Source organism: Dermochelys coriacea, chromosome 14, assembly GCF_009764565.3.
Source record: "Dermochelys coriacea isolate rDerCor1 chromosome 14, rDerCor1.pri.v4, whole genome shotgun sequence".
Lineage (NCBI taxonomy): Eukaryota > Metazoa > Chordata > Testudines > Dermochelyidae > Dermochelys > Dermochelys coriacea.
This window is the reverse complement of record NC_050081.1, coordinates 10,854,257-10,869,640: the sequence shown is the minus strand read 5'-3', so window position 1 is coordinate 10,869,640 and position 15,384 is coordinate 10,854,257. Positions and strand designations below refer to the sequence as shown.

The 15,384-nt window shown below is 43.5% G+C and overlaps 1 protein-coding gene across 7 annotated transcripts; it reads right to left on the bottom strand.

Annotated features, from left to right (window-relative positions):
* Positions 1 to 791: 791 nt before the first annotated feature.
* On the bottom strand, positions 792 to 9,452 carry TMEM100 (transmembrane protein 100). Of its 7 annotated transcripts, none has more exons than XM_043496381.1 (3): positions 8,903 to 9,150; positions 1,312 to 1,822; positions 792 to 1,108 (listed from the first exon to the last, which is right to left on the bottom strand). In XM_043496381.1, exon 2 carries the CDS (start codon positions 1,753 to 1,755, stop codon positions 1,351 to 1,353), a length of 405 nt encoding a protein of 134 aa, XP_043352316.1. In that variant the 5' UTR covers positions 1,756 to 1,822; positions 8,903 to 9,150; the 3' UTR covers positions 792 to 1,108; positions 1,312 to 1,350. The 7 variants fall into 7 exon arrangements, with proteins under 7 accessions (XP_043352316.1, XP_038226538.1, XP_038226537.1 ...); XM_038370610.2 differs by lacking the exon at positions 792 to 1,108 and adding an exon at positions 6,147 to 6,336 and having other exon boundaries at positions 1,209 to 1,822; XM_038370609.2 differs by lacking the exons at positions 792 to 1,108; positions 8,903 to 9,150 and adding exons at positions 6,147 to 6,336; positions 8,767 to 8,875 and having other exon boundaries at positions 1,209 to 1,822.
* Positions 9,453 to 15,384: the final 5,932 nt, after the last annotated feature.

The window sequence follows — 15,384 nt, the reverse complement described above, 5'->3', positions numbered from 1 at the left end:
GAGTGAAGCTCCTGTTATGGACAATAAATACACTGAATAAAGCAGAGCTCTTGCAAGCACCTTAAGCACTGAGTGACCACAGAATACCACACATCATATGTGCTTGCTACTGTGAGTAGACCCAATGACACCAATGGATCTACTTGTGATGATGAGCACTACACCTGGTATTGAGTATCTGCAGGATTGGGCCCTATGTATCTAAATAGAGTGGTAATTGTGAGGCTGATCCTGTATATATTTACATACATGAGTAACTTGTGAAACCCCATCGACTTCACAGTCTGAATGCTATTGCTGACATGCATAAGTCTTCGTAGGACTGAGCCTTATAATATTGATGTAGCTCCATCTTTACTCAAGATGTAAATAGGAAAACACATCAAATCAAACATAGGCTTTGTAAGTATAGATGAGACAGGACAGTCTGCGTTCAAAATTATTAGCACAGCTATTGCTCTACAAAGGGATGTTGTGAAAAAAAGATCATAAAGCACGGGTATCGAAGCTGAAAGGACAAGCTGTCCTGATAACAATGAAAAATGCCAGACTTTCTAAAGCTCTAGCAGCACTGAATGTTTATTATTTTAAATGAAATGTACACTTTTCATCTTTTTTTTATATCAAACTCATCAAAAGTGCTAAATCCAACCACTTTAATTTACAAAAACCTCACTTTTTTTTAAGCTATACTCATACCTCATTATTTATGTTGGACAAATATAATTACAAAGTAGCGACCTACCTCTATTCAATAGTAAAACAAATTTAATGTTACTGTTTTTTTTAAAAAAAGTACCACCAATAACTCATTGGAACAAACCAAAATGACCTGCCATCCTCACATCAGCTTATTGAGCAATCACAGTTGTTTGTCCCTAGAACAACGCAAGTCAAAGGCAATCTACCACATGGGTTTTTTTTGTCATCTGTTCAAATGCTACAACTCCTCCCTTGGTCAGACCTCACAGTGAGTATTATTTTTAAGCAGGTTTCTGGCACATCAGATCAGGTTAAGTTATTTTCTTGATTGTTCACCAGGGTCCCTTTCCAATAGTATCTGAGTGTTGACTAATTTTCTCGACTGCAGTTATGACAAATTTGTTTTCTGTGAAGGAAAAAAAAAATAAAATTCACCTCTTTCCCGCCTCTGTCTTGGAAGAAATATCATTTTCTTTAAGTCTGTGAAATGACAGATACTAACAATTCCAAAGATGCTCCTAGAGTCTCTTAATCCACCCCATTTTCATTCCAATCCAGTCAAAAACCTCCTGCAGTCTGACTTATCAATAAATAGTCAAATTGACTTACAAGGGAGCGCTCTTCTGTTCAATGTTTTCCTGGTAGTCTCTAACCAAACAAGCTTCTCTGATTCGCCACAAGCGCTGTCTGACTCTCACGCCTTTTGGCTTTCTTGTGCCGTTGCCTGATTTTCCAGCACAAGACGCTAGAAGCCAGCAAGAGGAGTCCAGATGACAAGAGGACCAGTCCAAACACTGAGATGATTGAGCCGTGGGAATTGAAGCTATACGCCACAGCGGTGACCACCACTCCAGCTATAAGAATGACCACGCCAAAGGGGATAGTGCAACGGTAACAGGACAGCTCCGCTCCTCCAGTTGCTGCAGTCAGCTGGCACTCACTGACCAAAGGGACAGTGGCTACCACACAGTCATTGTTATTGCTCTTCTCCATCGTTACGGGTTCAGGATGCTTTGGAGCTCCCAGAATCTCTTTAATGGGCTCGTCTGTCATCTTGTGCTTCTGGACTTTCTAGGCAAATTCTTAGGCTAGACCAGGTTCTGCTGAATATGCCTTTACACTGTGGAAAGAAGATGCAAGCATTCAGCTGACAAGTCTTTAACTATTGCACACATTTATGGTAGCACGGAAAGGTCCCAGTTGTGCTAGATGCTGTAAAAACATAGCATGTTTGATCATGCAAAGATTTATGTCTGGGCTTAACTTTCAGCATGTGAGTATTTCCTCTTGATTGCAGTGGACTGGAGTTGATTTTAAAATAGGGCTACTCCCAGGCCTGAAGTTAAGCACATGCATAAGTCTTTGAAGGAACTGAGCCACAGAGCTTGACAAACGCTTGCTCTGAAGGGTCTTGGGCCAAATTTTGTTTTCAGCTATATCTGTACAATCTAAAGGCAATGAGCTGGTGCAAAATAGGTGTGACTTCTTAGACTTCAGTGGAATTGGACCTGCTTATGCTATGGAATTTGGCACAGTAAGTTTGCTTGTGTGTGAGAGCAGAATTTGGCCTACTCTCTTCACCTTTTTAATATATAGGCATTGCTCATCACCACACCATCTACATTTAGGCCCGGATCCTGGAAAGACTCAGGCACCGATTTAACTCTAAGCTTCTGAGTAGTCCCACTGAGTTCAATGAGGTTAGTCACTTACTTCAAGTTAGGCACATTAGTAAGGCTTGGGGCATTAAAGGAAGGGGGAAGGTCTGATGCATTTTCACCCAAAATACATGAAGCATCAAGGCAGTTTAAAATAAAAATATAAACAAACTAGCAAACAGTAATATAACAGCTTGATCCTGGGAGATTGTTTTTTATTTTTATAACAATTATCTGCTCTTCCTTCTATGATTTTATTTATACATATAAATAAAACCAGGAAGCTTTTTACAATAATAAATCTGATCTTTATTAATTGTTTATAAGTTATTAGATTCCACATCCTTTTTGCTTTTCTTGCATCTTTTTTCTCAGTACATAAATAGCACGTCACTGACTCTAGATCATCGGATATCACCCATCAGTAGGGAATAAGTCAAATAAGCAATTCTACATATTTATTTAGTTTCATAACAGAGTGTTGCAACTTCCATAATTGTACTTAACTTGCATTCCTCCTGAGAGCCTTCTGTATATTGGCTCTCGGAATCATTTTATTACAGCTTCTTTGAAAGGAAATCATTACAAGCATACAAAAGGGCCACGTTCTTCCCCCTTTACTCACACTGAGTAATAACTGAGTAGCCCCACTGAGATAAGTAAGACTTTGCAGAATAAGGGCCTAAATGCAGACAGAAAGTCAGTAAGCAGTAATACCATCTATCAATTTTTAATGGGAATTGGGCATCCAAATCCCCAGGCAACACTGAAAATCTCAACCTAAATAGATCTACAGAATAAACGCACAGTTTTGATCAAACCTATTTTGACAGTTCTAATATCTACTTCAATTTCCAGCCTTAGGTTGGAAGCAGAGTTTGAAGCTGTCCATGTAATGAATGAATAATTCAGAGAATAAACGTCTCATTTGATAGATCAAATATTTTACTTTTTGTTTTTGTTTTTTTAAATGAACAAAAGTTACTCCTTTCCTTTAAGAAAAGGAGTACTTGTGGCACCTTAGAGACTAACAAATTTATTTGAGCATAAGCTTTCGTGAGCTACAGCTCACTATCGGATGAAGTGAGCTGTAGCTCATGAAAGCTTATGCTCAAATAAATTTGTTAGTCTCTAAGGTGCCACAAGTCCTCCTTTTCTTTTTGCAAATACAGACTAACATGGCTGCTACTCTGAATCCTTTCCTTTAGGCTCTGCCATTCATGAAAAGTAGAACTGCTTGTCTTTGTAACATTAAGTGTATGTGTAAACTGGTGCATGCTGGGGCCTTATAAATATTTTAATTCATCTGGGATTTTCAAAAGAAAATAAAGGGAATTAGGTGCCCAAATCCCATTCAATTACAATGGGATTTGAGCACTTAACTCCTATAGGCTCAGTTTAAAATCCCAGGCTGTGGGCTCTCTGGAGCAGGAACTGCATTTGTTTTTCATCTGCATGGGACCTAGCACAACAAGGCTCTCCTCTCATCCTCGCTCAGGGGTCCTAGTCACTATGGCCATGCAGTAATGTGCAAGGTGCCTAGCACTGTGGAATCAAGTGCTGGAAAATACCAATGGGTGGCTGCTTTATTTTAAACTATTCCAACTCCCCCGTCATCCAGACTCTCTCAACACCCCGGCCCCCAAATCCCTGCTTATTTTGTATATTTGACAGCTCACATTTCTCACCCACGGAGACCGGATCTATCCCCTGTTGGCATTGAACAATACGCTGTCTCTCAAGTTAAGGGTTATTTAGAGAAAGGGAAGGAGTACTTGTGGCACCTTAGAGACTAACAAATTTATTTGAGCATAAGCTTTCGTGAGCTACAGCTCACTTCATCGGAAATGCATCCGATGAAGTGAGCTGTAGCTCACGAAAGCTTATGCTCTAATAAATTTGTTAGTCTCTAAGGTGCCACGGGTACTCCTTTTCTTTTTGCAAATACAGACTAACACGGCTGCTACTCTGAATACTATTCATAGTGCACTAGCATGTACATATCACAATCACACACCCCCAGCTTCAAGCACAGAAGTAGCCTTAGAGGACACCAGAGATTGTGATGAATCTGGAGTCAGTGTGCTCCCATGAATGAATTGCATCGCATGTACTCAGGCATTTTCAGACCATAAACACCCGGTGTACACATGCCCCTTATTTGTTTAATGAAAATGTAGTTTCAGGCCCTATGCCTGTCCCTGGGTGCCCCCTGCCAATTTTGTGGGTTAACAATCAATCAGACTCGCGTGTTTCGATTACAATGTGTTTTCTTTCCTGAGACCAGGTGGCAAAACTTTACATGCCCACCCCCCTGCCCTGCAGTGAGCAGGGCTGGGGCTGGTGCCCCTTGACATCCATGGGCCTCCACACAGTCTCTCTGACCATTCAGGTGAATCTGACTAGACAACGTCTGGGACGGTCAAAGGAGGCCACTGGCGTTCGGTGTGCACATCCAATTTGTTTTGAAGGACAAGCTGAAGGAATGGAGAAACACCCACCTTTTCCTTTAATCTTGCTGTTCCGATTATCTCAGGTGTTACTAAAAATTGCAAGCAAAAAGTCCTCGGTCTGATCCTCTGTTGCTCTACCCTGTGAGCAGTGACTTACACCAGTGTAAAGATGTGAAATGCTACTGGGTCAGAATAGTGCCAATGTATATACAATATGTACCCTTGTAAGTCACTACAGGAGGAGCAGGGCAATGGAGAACACGACTCAGAATGCTGTCTTTTAGCTTTGTTAGTGGGTCAAACCCTTTGTGTTATTTTAACTCCATTTCTGTTTTATTAAACTTCCCAGACATTATAAAAAGACATATTATTTACCACATCTCCCATAGTAATGATTTAGCACATTTGGACTTGATCCATAGCCCACTGACAGCAGCAGGGAAGTTCCCATTCACTTCAAGAGGCTTTTGGATCAGGCCCATAATAAACTTGTTCATTTTCCAAAACATTCATTGTACCTCTCTTTTAAATGTCTGTTGCTGACTACCTAGCATCCCTGTCCCTCTGCTCCCATCCCAGTTTGTTATGTACATTCCTAATAAGCATTGTATCACCCTGGTGCATAGTATCAAACTTCACAAAATCAGGACAAATATGCATATTAAAAATATTATGGGAATAAGCTAAATTTGCCTGCCCAGTAAGCAATCTCTGTGTCAAACAACAAAAATGAACAATATGAAACATAAAATCCTCCCTAAAAAGTACCAAAATCACCTACAGCCTGACCCTGACCCCATCCAACTCTTTGGCAAAACTCCCATTGACTTCAAAGGGACAGGATATGTCTCTACATGAGAGCATAAGTGCACAAATGTTCATTTACAAAAATATGGTAAGCCACCTTCAGTTACTGGAACAGAAATAAACTGAAACTGTTCCAAATGCATGTAGTAAACGTACACGCTCCTGGAAAAGCCAGGGCCAGATCCTCAGCCTGTGTAAACTGATGAAGATCAAGTGAAGTCAATCCTGATTGACATCACCTGGCCAACACACTCAGGGTTTATAAAGTTGGAACTTCTATGAAGGGCACACTAACAATACCAACAGGATTGTGCCATTAGTTTGATTTTAGTGAATACACATTTCTTTGTATTCAGTTTTTTTCCCCAAGCAGCTATTTTCACTTGGGCAAAGGTGTCGCAGCAGTTATTCTATAGGTAAAGCTATAGAAGGGGTAGAGGAATGTTTTACTTTAGTATCCACTAATAAATGTAAGAGGAGATTTACTTAAAAGAGCTGAAAACAATATCCAGCTGTGTGCACCTACCATGTTCCTCTGAAATCCATCACAGCAAATCACTTGGTAAGTGGCTGGGATGGGGGGGGGCAGGGGAGTCGGTTTTAAAAAGTCACTCTGAGGTAAAGTCAGGCAGCAGAAAGAGCAGCTCCAGTCTTTGGGGTGTTAGTTGTTGCTGGATGATGAATTGGACATGATATGGCTCTAGCATGAAGGTTTCCTACGAGAAAAGAGTTTGGGTAACATCAGCTCTTCAGAATAAGGCTCCTGCAAGGAAATAAGGGTCTGCTCTACACAGGCTTCTGAACAGGCGGGGGGACTTTCTACCTCCCCTGCCTCTGCTCTTTAGTGCCTATGTCCTTCGTGACAGCAGCCTCTTGCTTTTGACCCTGGTATTTTTCCTCTGACAGCGTGTCACCTTCAGCAATGAGCATTGGAACCCGGGACATCCTTGTCCATTAAAGCGTCCGGCAAAAGAGCTTGAGGGCAGCTGGAGTGGAATCTGAATCTTTACTGCCCAATGTAACCCTTAACCCAGTATCCATGATGAGGGGTTATCCCACTTAAAGATAGCTTAAAAGATAGAGCTCTGGATGAGACTCGGGCGATGTGGGTTCTAGACTCAGCTTTTCTGCTGGGTGACCTTGGGTATGTCACGTCACCACTTGGTGCCTCAGTTTCCCTACATGTAAACTGTGGCTAGTGATACTGACCTCCCTTTGTAAAGCGCTTTAAACTCTACTGATAGTGCCCTGCTCTTATATAGGTTTATTACACTGAAAACTTCCCCTTTTATTCAGTAAACTGAATCCTGTGTCCTAGGCTGATAAATACTGTTCCATTGTATTTAAGATCAGGCTGTCATTTTCTTTTCTGACTCTTTTAAATAAGATTTCTAAGGGCTCAGAATCTGGAGCAGTTCAGTGGGACAGTTTTGAGAGCAGCAGAGTGAGGGAAACTGTTATCGAGGGCAGTAACAGCTGTGAGATCACCAGGCAGCTGGGTTACCTCCCAAAACGGCAAAGATTTCTGTTATGAGGCTTATTCACCATTGCTTTTCTATAGGCATGGGAAGGTGGTAAAGTGTTAGGATCATTTTAACTTCGCAGCAGGGTCTTTGAGGATGGCAATAAATACAAGGAATAATAAAACTGAAGTTGTTTTTAAATATCCCATAAATGCAAGTGTGCATTTACACAGATAACTTCTGTTATTCTCCAGAACCTCAAGGTATTACACTCACGAATATCTAAAATACATTTAGCTGATCACTGATATAAGTTAATAAGATCTCCTTTCTTATCCTTTTGAATAAGTTGTTGTACCTGATGCCTAACAAAGTTACCAGCTGAACTTTAGACACTCTCCCTCCCCCCATGAAACCTTTAACTAGGTATACATGGTCCTGCTGCAGAAGAAAGAAAGGAATATTCTGAATTAACTACCAACTGCGTACTTGAAGGTATTTTAAAAAAAAAAGGTTTTTACCATCCACTGTATTCATTTTATAAGGAAGTCTATTCAAAAACCTCTAAGATATTTGTGCTAAACAAACCACAGTGCCTGCGGCATGCTTAGAAATAGATATGCTGTTCTGTGAGTGATTTGCATTTACCCTTGAATATGTTGCAGTGAAATAGCAGTGCCCCTCAACAAACCTGAATCCACACAGCAAACTTATTCCCCATGAAAATAGAAAAGTTGAGATGTGAAATCTATAAATCAAGTCTCATGTTCAAACTATGAAAGGTTCCACTGTGATGCTCTCTCAGGAGATCAGCTCCATGCCAAATACCATTGGAGAAGTGCAAATAGAGGGAGTGGGCCAGCTGCCACAGCCTTGCCACCTTTTTGCTTTTTATGCAATAGTGGAGGAAGGTGATTAAGACTTTTTGCATAGATGTTCTGGGCCTGATTGTTGTCCTACACGTTCTGTAGTTCTTTGTAGTCACTTTGCGCTTACTCACAGGAGTAAGCCTGTAGGATCAGGACAAAAAAGGTAGCAGAGGTACATGTAATATACATGCAGGCTGCATCCGAGCGTGGACGGGGGTGCCGATATTGGTTGCTACACAAAATTCCTGTATGCAAGAATTACAAGTAGTTTATTGTAGTTTTTCATTTCTCAGCCATAATCTTGGGGGTGTAGGGGTGGGGGAAGAATCTGCACTGTATGCGAATTAGCGACTGAAAATTTTTCAAGAGGGAGACTTAACAATATACCATGCACCCCTATGGTACTGTAAACTAATAACAGTCACGTCTATAGTCAAATATAAGAGAGGGGGCATGACCAGGCACAAAAAGGTTGTCATACACTCCCCTATGAGAGAAAAGAAGCAGCTCTCTCCCAGTACAAGCGTGTTGTTATCAGGAATTCATACACCACCTTAAAGTTAAGAAGAAGAAGAATGATATGCGCTAGACATTTTACCTTTATGGGGAAAAGTCCTCCTGAATGTAACAAGGATTAAACCAACAGACATCGAATAAGGTTCTTTAGAAGTTACACTAAATCTAAACAACTCCAGGATTTGTTAGCGAACGAAATCCCTTCTTTGGTTCACTCCCCTGGTTTGACCAACCCTAGAGAACGTTACACCAGGTAGACACGTTCTCGGTGAACCGCAGCAGACTGGATCCAACCCACCTCTCCCAAGCGGAGCGGGGTCAGTTACATTCGGGCGGACCTTCCTACCAGGCGCCCCGCGGGTTCGCTCCGCGGCGCTCCCAACAGCTGTGCCCAAGGAAAGCATTCCTGGGCCCGCGGGACAGCGGCCGCTAACCTGTACCAGCACAGCAGAGACCTGCATCCCTCGCGATTCCCTTTGGAGCCAGACAAGCCCTCTCAACAGCGCCGCAGCTCTGGGGCCCGTTCAACAAAGCGCACATGCTCCCGCTCCTCCAGAAACTCGCCTGAGCCAGCCGCCGGCTGGGGCACAAAACCCCCGCTCAGTACCCAGCGGGCGTGAACTTAGGGCCCGCTGATGCCGCTGGGTGCCCGGGCGGTGGGAGCCCAGAGCCTGGGCGCGCCGCTTATCTTCGCCTCGGCCAGAGTGGAACTGGGGCAGCCAGCCCCTCGCACCGCGCACACAGCGGAGAGGGGGGGGCGCACATCGCAGCGCAAGGGAGTGTAAGCAAAGTGCGGAGCCAGGCTGGAAAGACCATTAAGGGACCGGGGGAAAGTCGGCGGCAGGGAGCGTGGCTGGGAAGGGCTGAGCCGCTTTGGAGCAGGCGGGCGGGCTGGAGGTTTGGAAGGCGGCTTGGCTGGTTTCTCCTCTGGGGTTCGTCTCTCCGCTGGGCAGGAGGGGAGCGGGCTCGGCCATCCAGCCCCCACCCTGAGCAAACGTGCCCCTGCGGAGATCCCAGCCTGGCCCGTGGGTGCTCGGGTAACAGAAATAATCACAACCCCACTCCCTCCTCCTCCACCCACCCACTCCAGCGCGGAACCCACCTTTCAGGTCCTCTGAAATGCACGCAAAGACCATGGTGATGGGCGCCGTATATGAACCTCGATCCAGCAAGTCTGGGGAAACAGGTGCATTTTACAGCAGCTCCGGATATCTGACAAACCCAGAGGGTGGCACAATCAAAACACCCCCCCCCCCCGTATGAAGTTTAGTTGCAATGTGGTGTAAGGCTCTGATCCAAGCGGCAGGACTGCTGAGGCGGTGCTGAGCCCTATAGACTTCAGTGGGGCACGGAGGGGTGGGGGTCTGCTCAAGTGCAGTTCATTGCAGGATCAGTGTCTTATGGTTTTTTAAAAGCTCTACCGGAGCACAGCGCGCTTTGAAATCCAGAGGGGCTCCCAGCTGGCTTCTACTTGCTCAGAAATAACGTTGGAAGGAATGCAGCTTGCATCAGGTTTAGAACTATGTTCTTAGTGCAATGAAGTTTGAAGGTGTCTATCAATCTTATTTAAAACCATGTAAAGGGACTTTCTAGGCTTCAATCTCTCAGTTAATACAATATCAAGAATTTAGTTATTTTTAATCTTGTGGCTTCCTTTGTTTCCTTAGATATAAGGGGGAAATTTTGCCTTAAATGTTGGGGGAAGGGTCTGTTTGATTTTTGTGGTTAAGTTTAGCCACAGCTTACATTTAAAAGGCACTATTTAATCAATGCTTGATGGACCAGCAATGCACCAGATGTATTTAATCAGTCTCTGTCGCTGAGAATGTACCTGTACTTTTGACTCCCCTTTCTGGAGTGAAATCCTGAGCCCAGTGAAGTCAATGGAAATCTTGCCATTAATGTTTCTGGGGCCGGGATTTCACCCTCTTCCTGTTGTGTTAACTTCTTTCTGGTGGTGGAGATGCAATCCCTTAAATTATCCCACCATGGGTTGTGTCTCATTCAGTCAAAGCCAGGTCAGAGGTGTTCTGGAGAATTGCCACTACTTTATACAAGAAGTCTGCTATTTTCACCTTTTGTCCAGCACTCCTTTCTGATTCTTATGTTTGCAGCACCTTTCATCCCTCCCAAAAGACAGGCCAGCTCCCTCAGAATGGAATCTAATGTGGAATCTAGTGTAAATGGAGCTTAGTGTATGAGACTTGGGGTGTATTTCACCCTAATGTTTTAGGCCAATGCTTTAATAGCCCTGTATGACTATATCACAAAGCAATGGTAGCTCTGCCTAACCTTGTCACTGGTAGAATGCCTGATGACATGACTTCAGGACAGTCACTGGAGTCCTTGACAGACCTCAGGACCCCTGTCCTCTTCTCCAGATCTCAGGTATTTCATCCCATCACTCATCTCATCCGAGCTGTCTCTCTTTAGCAGGGCTGCCTGGTGTGAGCAAGATTTCCCCTGTAGCTTCTCCTCCCACCTACAGGGGACTACTTGGGTTGAGCAGGCAACCAAGGCTGCTTCCCCTTCTCCCAGCTTACTATCACAGTGAGTTAGAGATGGGGGAGAAGGAGACAGTAGGCTCTGGTTGCCCCACACACTTTCTCTCATCACCCCCTTTGCTCATCATAGGGAGGGCTGATGGGAGTTCCATATGCTTATGAGGTAAAGAGAATTAAGACCTGAGGAGGGAACAACTGTAGATGGAGATGAGTGGGGAAACAGGATCTAGGATGCAGAGATTTGGGGAAGGAGACAGAGCAGAAAGAGAAACGCAGGGCTGGCAGAGAACTGCAGTGGGCGAGGACCAGTGAAGTAGGGGAAAGAAAGATCAGGTGTCAGGCAGAGAAAGAGAGACAATGGTAGAGAATAAAAAGTGACAGGAGAGACTGGGACAGAGATAAAGAGAAGGAATCGCTGTAGGTAAATATAAAGGAAAGGTGGTTTTGTGGTTAATATAAAGGAGCTGGTGCCAGAACTCCTGGTTTCTATTCCGGGCTCTACTAGAGATTCAATGGACAATCTTCAAAAAGAAAAGGAGTACTTGTGGCACCTTAGAGACTAACAAATTTATTAGAGCATAAGCTTTCGTGAGCTACAGCTCACTTCATCGGATGCATTTGGTGGAAAAAACAGAGGACTTGCCTAACCTTGTCACTGGTAGAATGCCTGATGACATGACTTCAGGACAGTCACTGGAGTCCTTGACAGATCCTCTTCTCCAGATCTCATCCCATCACTCATCTCATCCGAGCTGTCTCTCTTTAGCAGGGCTGCCTGGTGTGAGCAAGATTTCCCCTGTAGCTTCTCTCCTCTGTTTTTTCCACCAAATGCATCCGATGAAGTGAGCTGTAGCTCACGAAAGCTTATGCTCTAATAAATTTGTTAGTCTCTAAGGTGCCACAAGTACTCCTTTTCTTTTTGCGAATACAGACTAACACGGCTGCTACTCTGAAATGGACAATCTTGGGTGAGTTACTTCACCTTTTTGTGCCTCAGTTTCCCTACCAGTGAGATGCTTACCAACCTCACTGCTCCTTGGGTGCAAGGTATTAAGTAAATGCCTGGTGCAGCCATTCCTATATTATTATTAGAGAAGAGGCAGGTCACTGGAGGAAGGAGTTAGGCTCCCATTCTGGTAGCCAGAGGTACTGCAGAGCCACGCTGACAACAGACTGAATTGTTCATGGACAACTCCTCTCCACACTTTTCCAGAAGATGATTTCAGCCTAGGCTGTCTCTGCAGCGGCTGACAGGAAACTAGAGGGGATTAGAAATGAAATGGCTGGGAAATGACAAGCCCCTGTCTGGCCTACCTTTGCACTCACGCAGCTGCTTTGGGGAGGTGCAGCCCACTGTTGCTGGAACAACAGGCGAGGAAACATCATGCATGACTGTTTGAAGTCCTCCCAGTGTAAACTCTCATGGGCTTTTAAAAAAGCAGAGGGTGGTACCCCTAAATTGAGCAACACTGTTGCTCCACTTATTAAATGACACACTTGCAATGCTTTGTGGCTGCCTTTGAGATTCTGACTGCATATTAACAGCCTCCCAATCTCTATATCACAGCAAAGCAGAAAGTGATTCATTGGTCTAGCAAAGTACGACCATTATGGGTTCCATATTCAATTACCTCTTCTTCCCTTTTCCCCACCCTCTACTGCTTTTTTTCCTTTTGTGGGTCTCCACCCTCCTCTGTCCCAGTTGATTTTGCTTTCTGGAACTTTTGGAGAATGATCTTTGATTTTAATGTATTTAAATGTGTTTTAAGTTGTCCTTATGCTGTTGTGGAATGTGAGTGCTGTGGGATGGAAAAGTAGCGATTAATAAAGTAATTAATACTATGGGCTGGATCCTCACATGGGACAAATCAGCATAGCTCCACTGATGTTAAAGCCACTACATCAGTTTGCACCATCTGAGAATCTGGCCTTGTTCATTAATATCTGCACCTATTTTATATGTCATCACACCAACAATGAAATTGATGAGCTGCTAATTATAAAAGGATGCACCCTGGGATGACAGCAATATGTTAAGGGCTTTTCTTCATCTCCCTTAGACGAGTTATTCCGTTGACTTCAATATACACATGTGCTTTGCAGGACTGGGGCATTCATTTCTGCCTTTTTTGACTTTCACTTGCTCCTCTTGATGCACTGGGAAGCCCAGGGCCCTTCATCTGTAACTGCATGTGATCATTCTTATGTCCAGCTACTTTTATAATGACATACATTTGCATTGGAAGAGCTACATTCCTTGTGTGTACAGTTTTAATTAGCAAGGGCTGCATGTGTGCTACCAGAAGCTAAATCCAAAACCTGATAGAAGTAGGTTGCAGAACATTCTGACTCTTTCACTTCCATTGCCGCTCTCCAGTTGTTGGCGTTAATGGAGCACAAGTATTATGATAGACATGCAAATTACATGATTTTAGTGCATTTTCTATGCTGCTGTAAATTATTTTATTGTACTACAGTACAACCTAGAGGTTTCAGGTGAGATTAGGGCCTCACCATGCCATTGCTGTAAAAAAACAAACCAAAAAAGTGACGTAGAAAGAGACAGTGCGCGCCCTGAAGAGTTTACAAGACCAGGGCCGGCTCTATAGTTTTTGCCACCCCAAGCAGTGAAAAAAACTGCCGCCGTGGATGGCAAAAGGAAGAAGCTGCCACCGATTTGCTGCGGCGGCAGGTGGAACAGAAAAGCTGCCGTCAAATTGCCGCCACGACCGCAGGAACTGCCTCCCCAAGCACCTGCTTGGAACGCTGGTGCCTGGAGCCGGCCCTGTACAAGACAGACAAAAAGTAGGAAGGGAACAGAGGCACAAGGAGGTGAAGTGCATTGCCCAAGGGTCACACAGCAGGTCAGTGACAGTCTGGGAATAGAACCCATGTATCTTAGCTCCCAGGCTGCTGCCCTGCCAATATGAATAATAAGATTGGTCCCTCTAGTTAACACTAAATAATAAAAATGTGCAAGCAATGTTATACTCACGCTTCTTCAGGACATAAGCTAATCACTAATTACATGGATTAAGGAAGAAACTTTCTGGCCAGACATTATATTACAAAATTGTCCATAATAGAGGCTTTACATTTTTCTCTGAAGCATCTGGCCACTGTCAGCGACTAAATGGATAAACTCTGGCTGTTCCTACGTTCCTAGAGGCTGGCAGAAGCTCTGCTGCAGAAACCCTGTGCGCTAAGTAACAGCATTTTGGTGGTGTGTGAGAGCAGCAGCAAGGGCTATTGATAAATAGATTCATAGATTTAAGGCCAGAAGCGACGATTATATCATTTAGTCCGACCTCTTGTATAACACAAGCCACAGAATTTCATTCAATTCATTCATTCAATTACTCCTATGTTGATCTCAATAACTTGTGTTTGGCTAAAGGTATCTAGTCTTGATTTGTAGAATCCAGCACTTCCCTGGTAGTTCCTCTTAATGGTTAATCAACCCACACTGTTAAAAATATGTGCCTTATTTCTAATTTGAATATGTCTGGCTTTAACTTCCACCCATTGGTTCCCATTATGGTTTTCTCCTGTATTTGTACTGGTGAGCACAACCTCAGACAGGATCTGTCAGAATGAACAGGCACACTTTCTATAATTCAAAAGGAGACTTTTCCTGTACTTAGTATGTGTTTTTTATGTAAACAGTCAAATGCTCAACACAGGGAAAGCTTTTAGAGCAGAAAGAATTGTTTTAGCAGAACACAGGACTTCACACATGTTTGTTCAGAACTCTATCACATGCTATAGGAAATGTTTAGAAATCTTTCTCCATCCATTTCGAAGTCTTTGATGGTTATAGGATGTGGAGCGGGAAAGAGAAGCATCTGCCAAACCAAATCAAGATCTAAATCGACTTGTTTATCTTTTGGCTGTATGGCTTTGGACAAGAGAGAATACTTTTAACCCTTTCTTTCCTTGCCCTAACTTTTTAAGTGACCCTCTCTCCATCAAGCAGCTTGCGCCTTATAGGCTCCTGTTTATTTACCCAATAGGGGAAGCACACAGGAATTGGACATTATTTTCTTTAGAGTCTTTGAAAAAGCACTTCACAGATTAGCGCCCACGGTGAAAGAGAGAAACCCCTACACACACAGTTCAGCCAACTAAAGCCTACAGGAGAGACAGAAATACTTAGTACTTAGAGGCAGCAGCTAGTCAGTTATAGCTAGAGTGAAGGCCCTGATTCTGCACTGAGCTCTGTGCAGGAGGATTCTCTATCTCTATGTTTAACCGCATTGAAGCTAGATACTTGCATATGGATTTAGGATGATATTCACTCCTGTGTAGTCTTATGCTTCACTTAAGTTCCACTTAAAACCTATTTTAAGGGCTTAAATGGTACATATGCTTTCTGCTGGCTCTCTGAAAAGAAGTGAAGTTCACACTCAGGT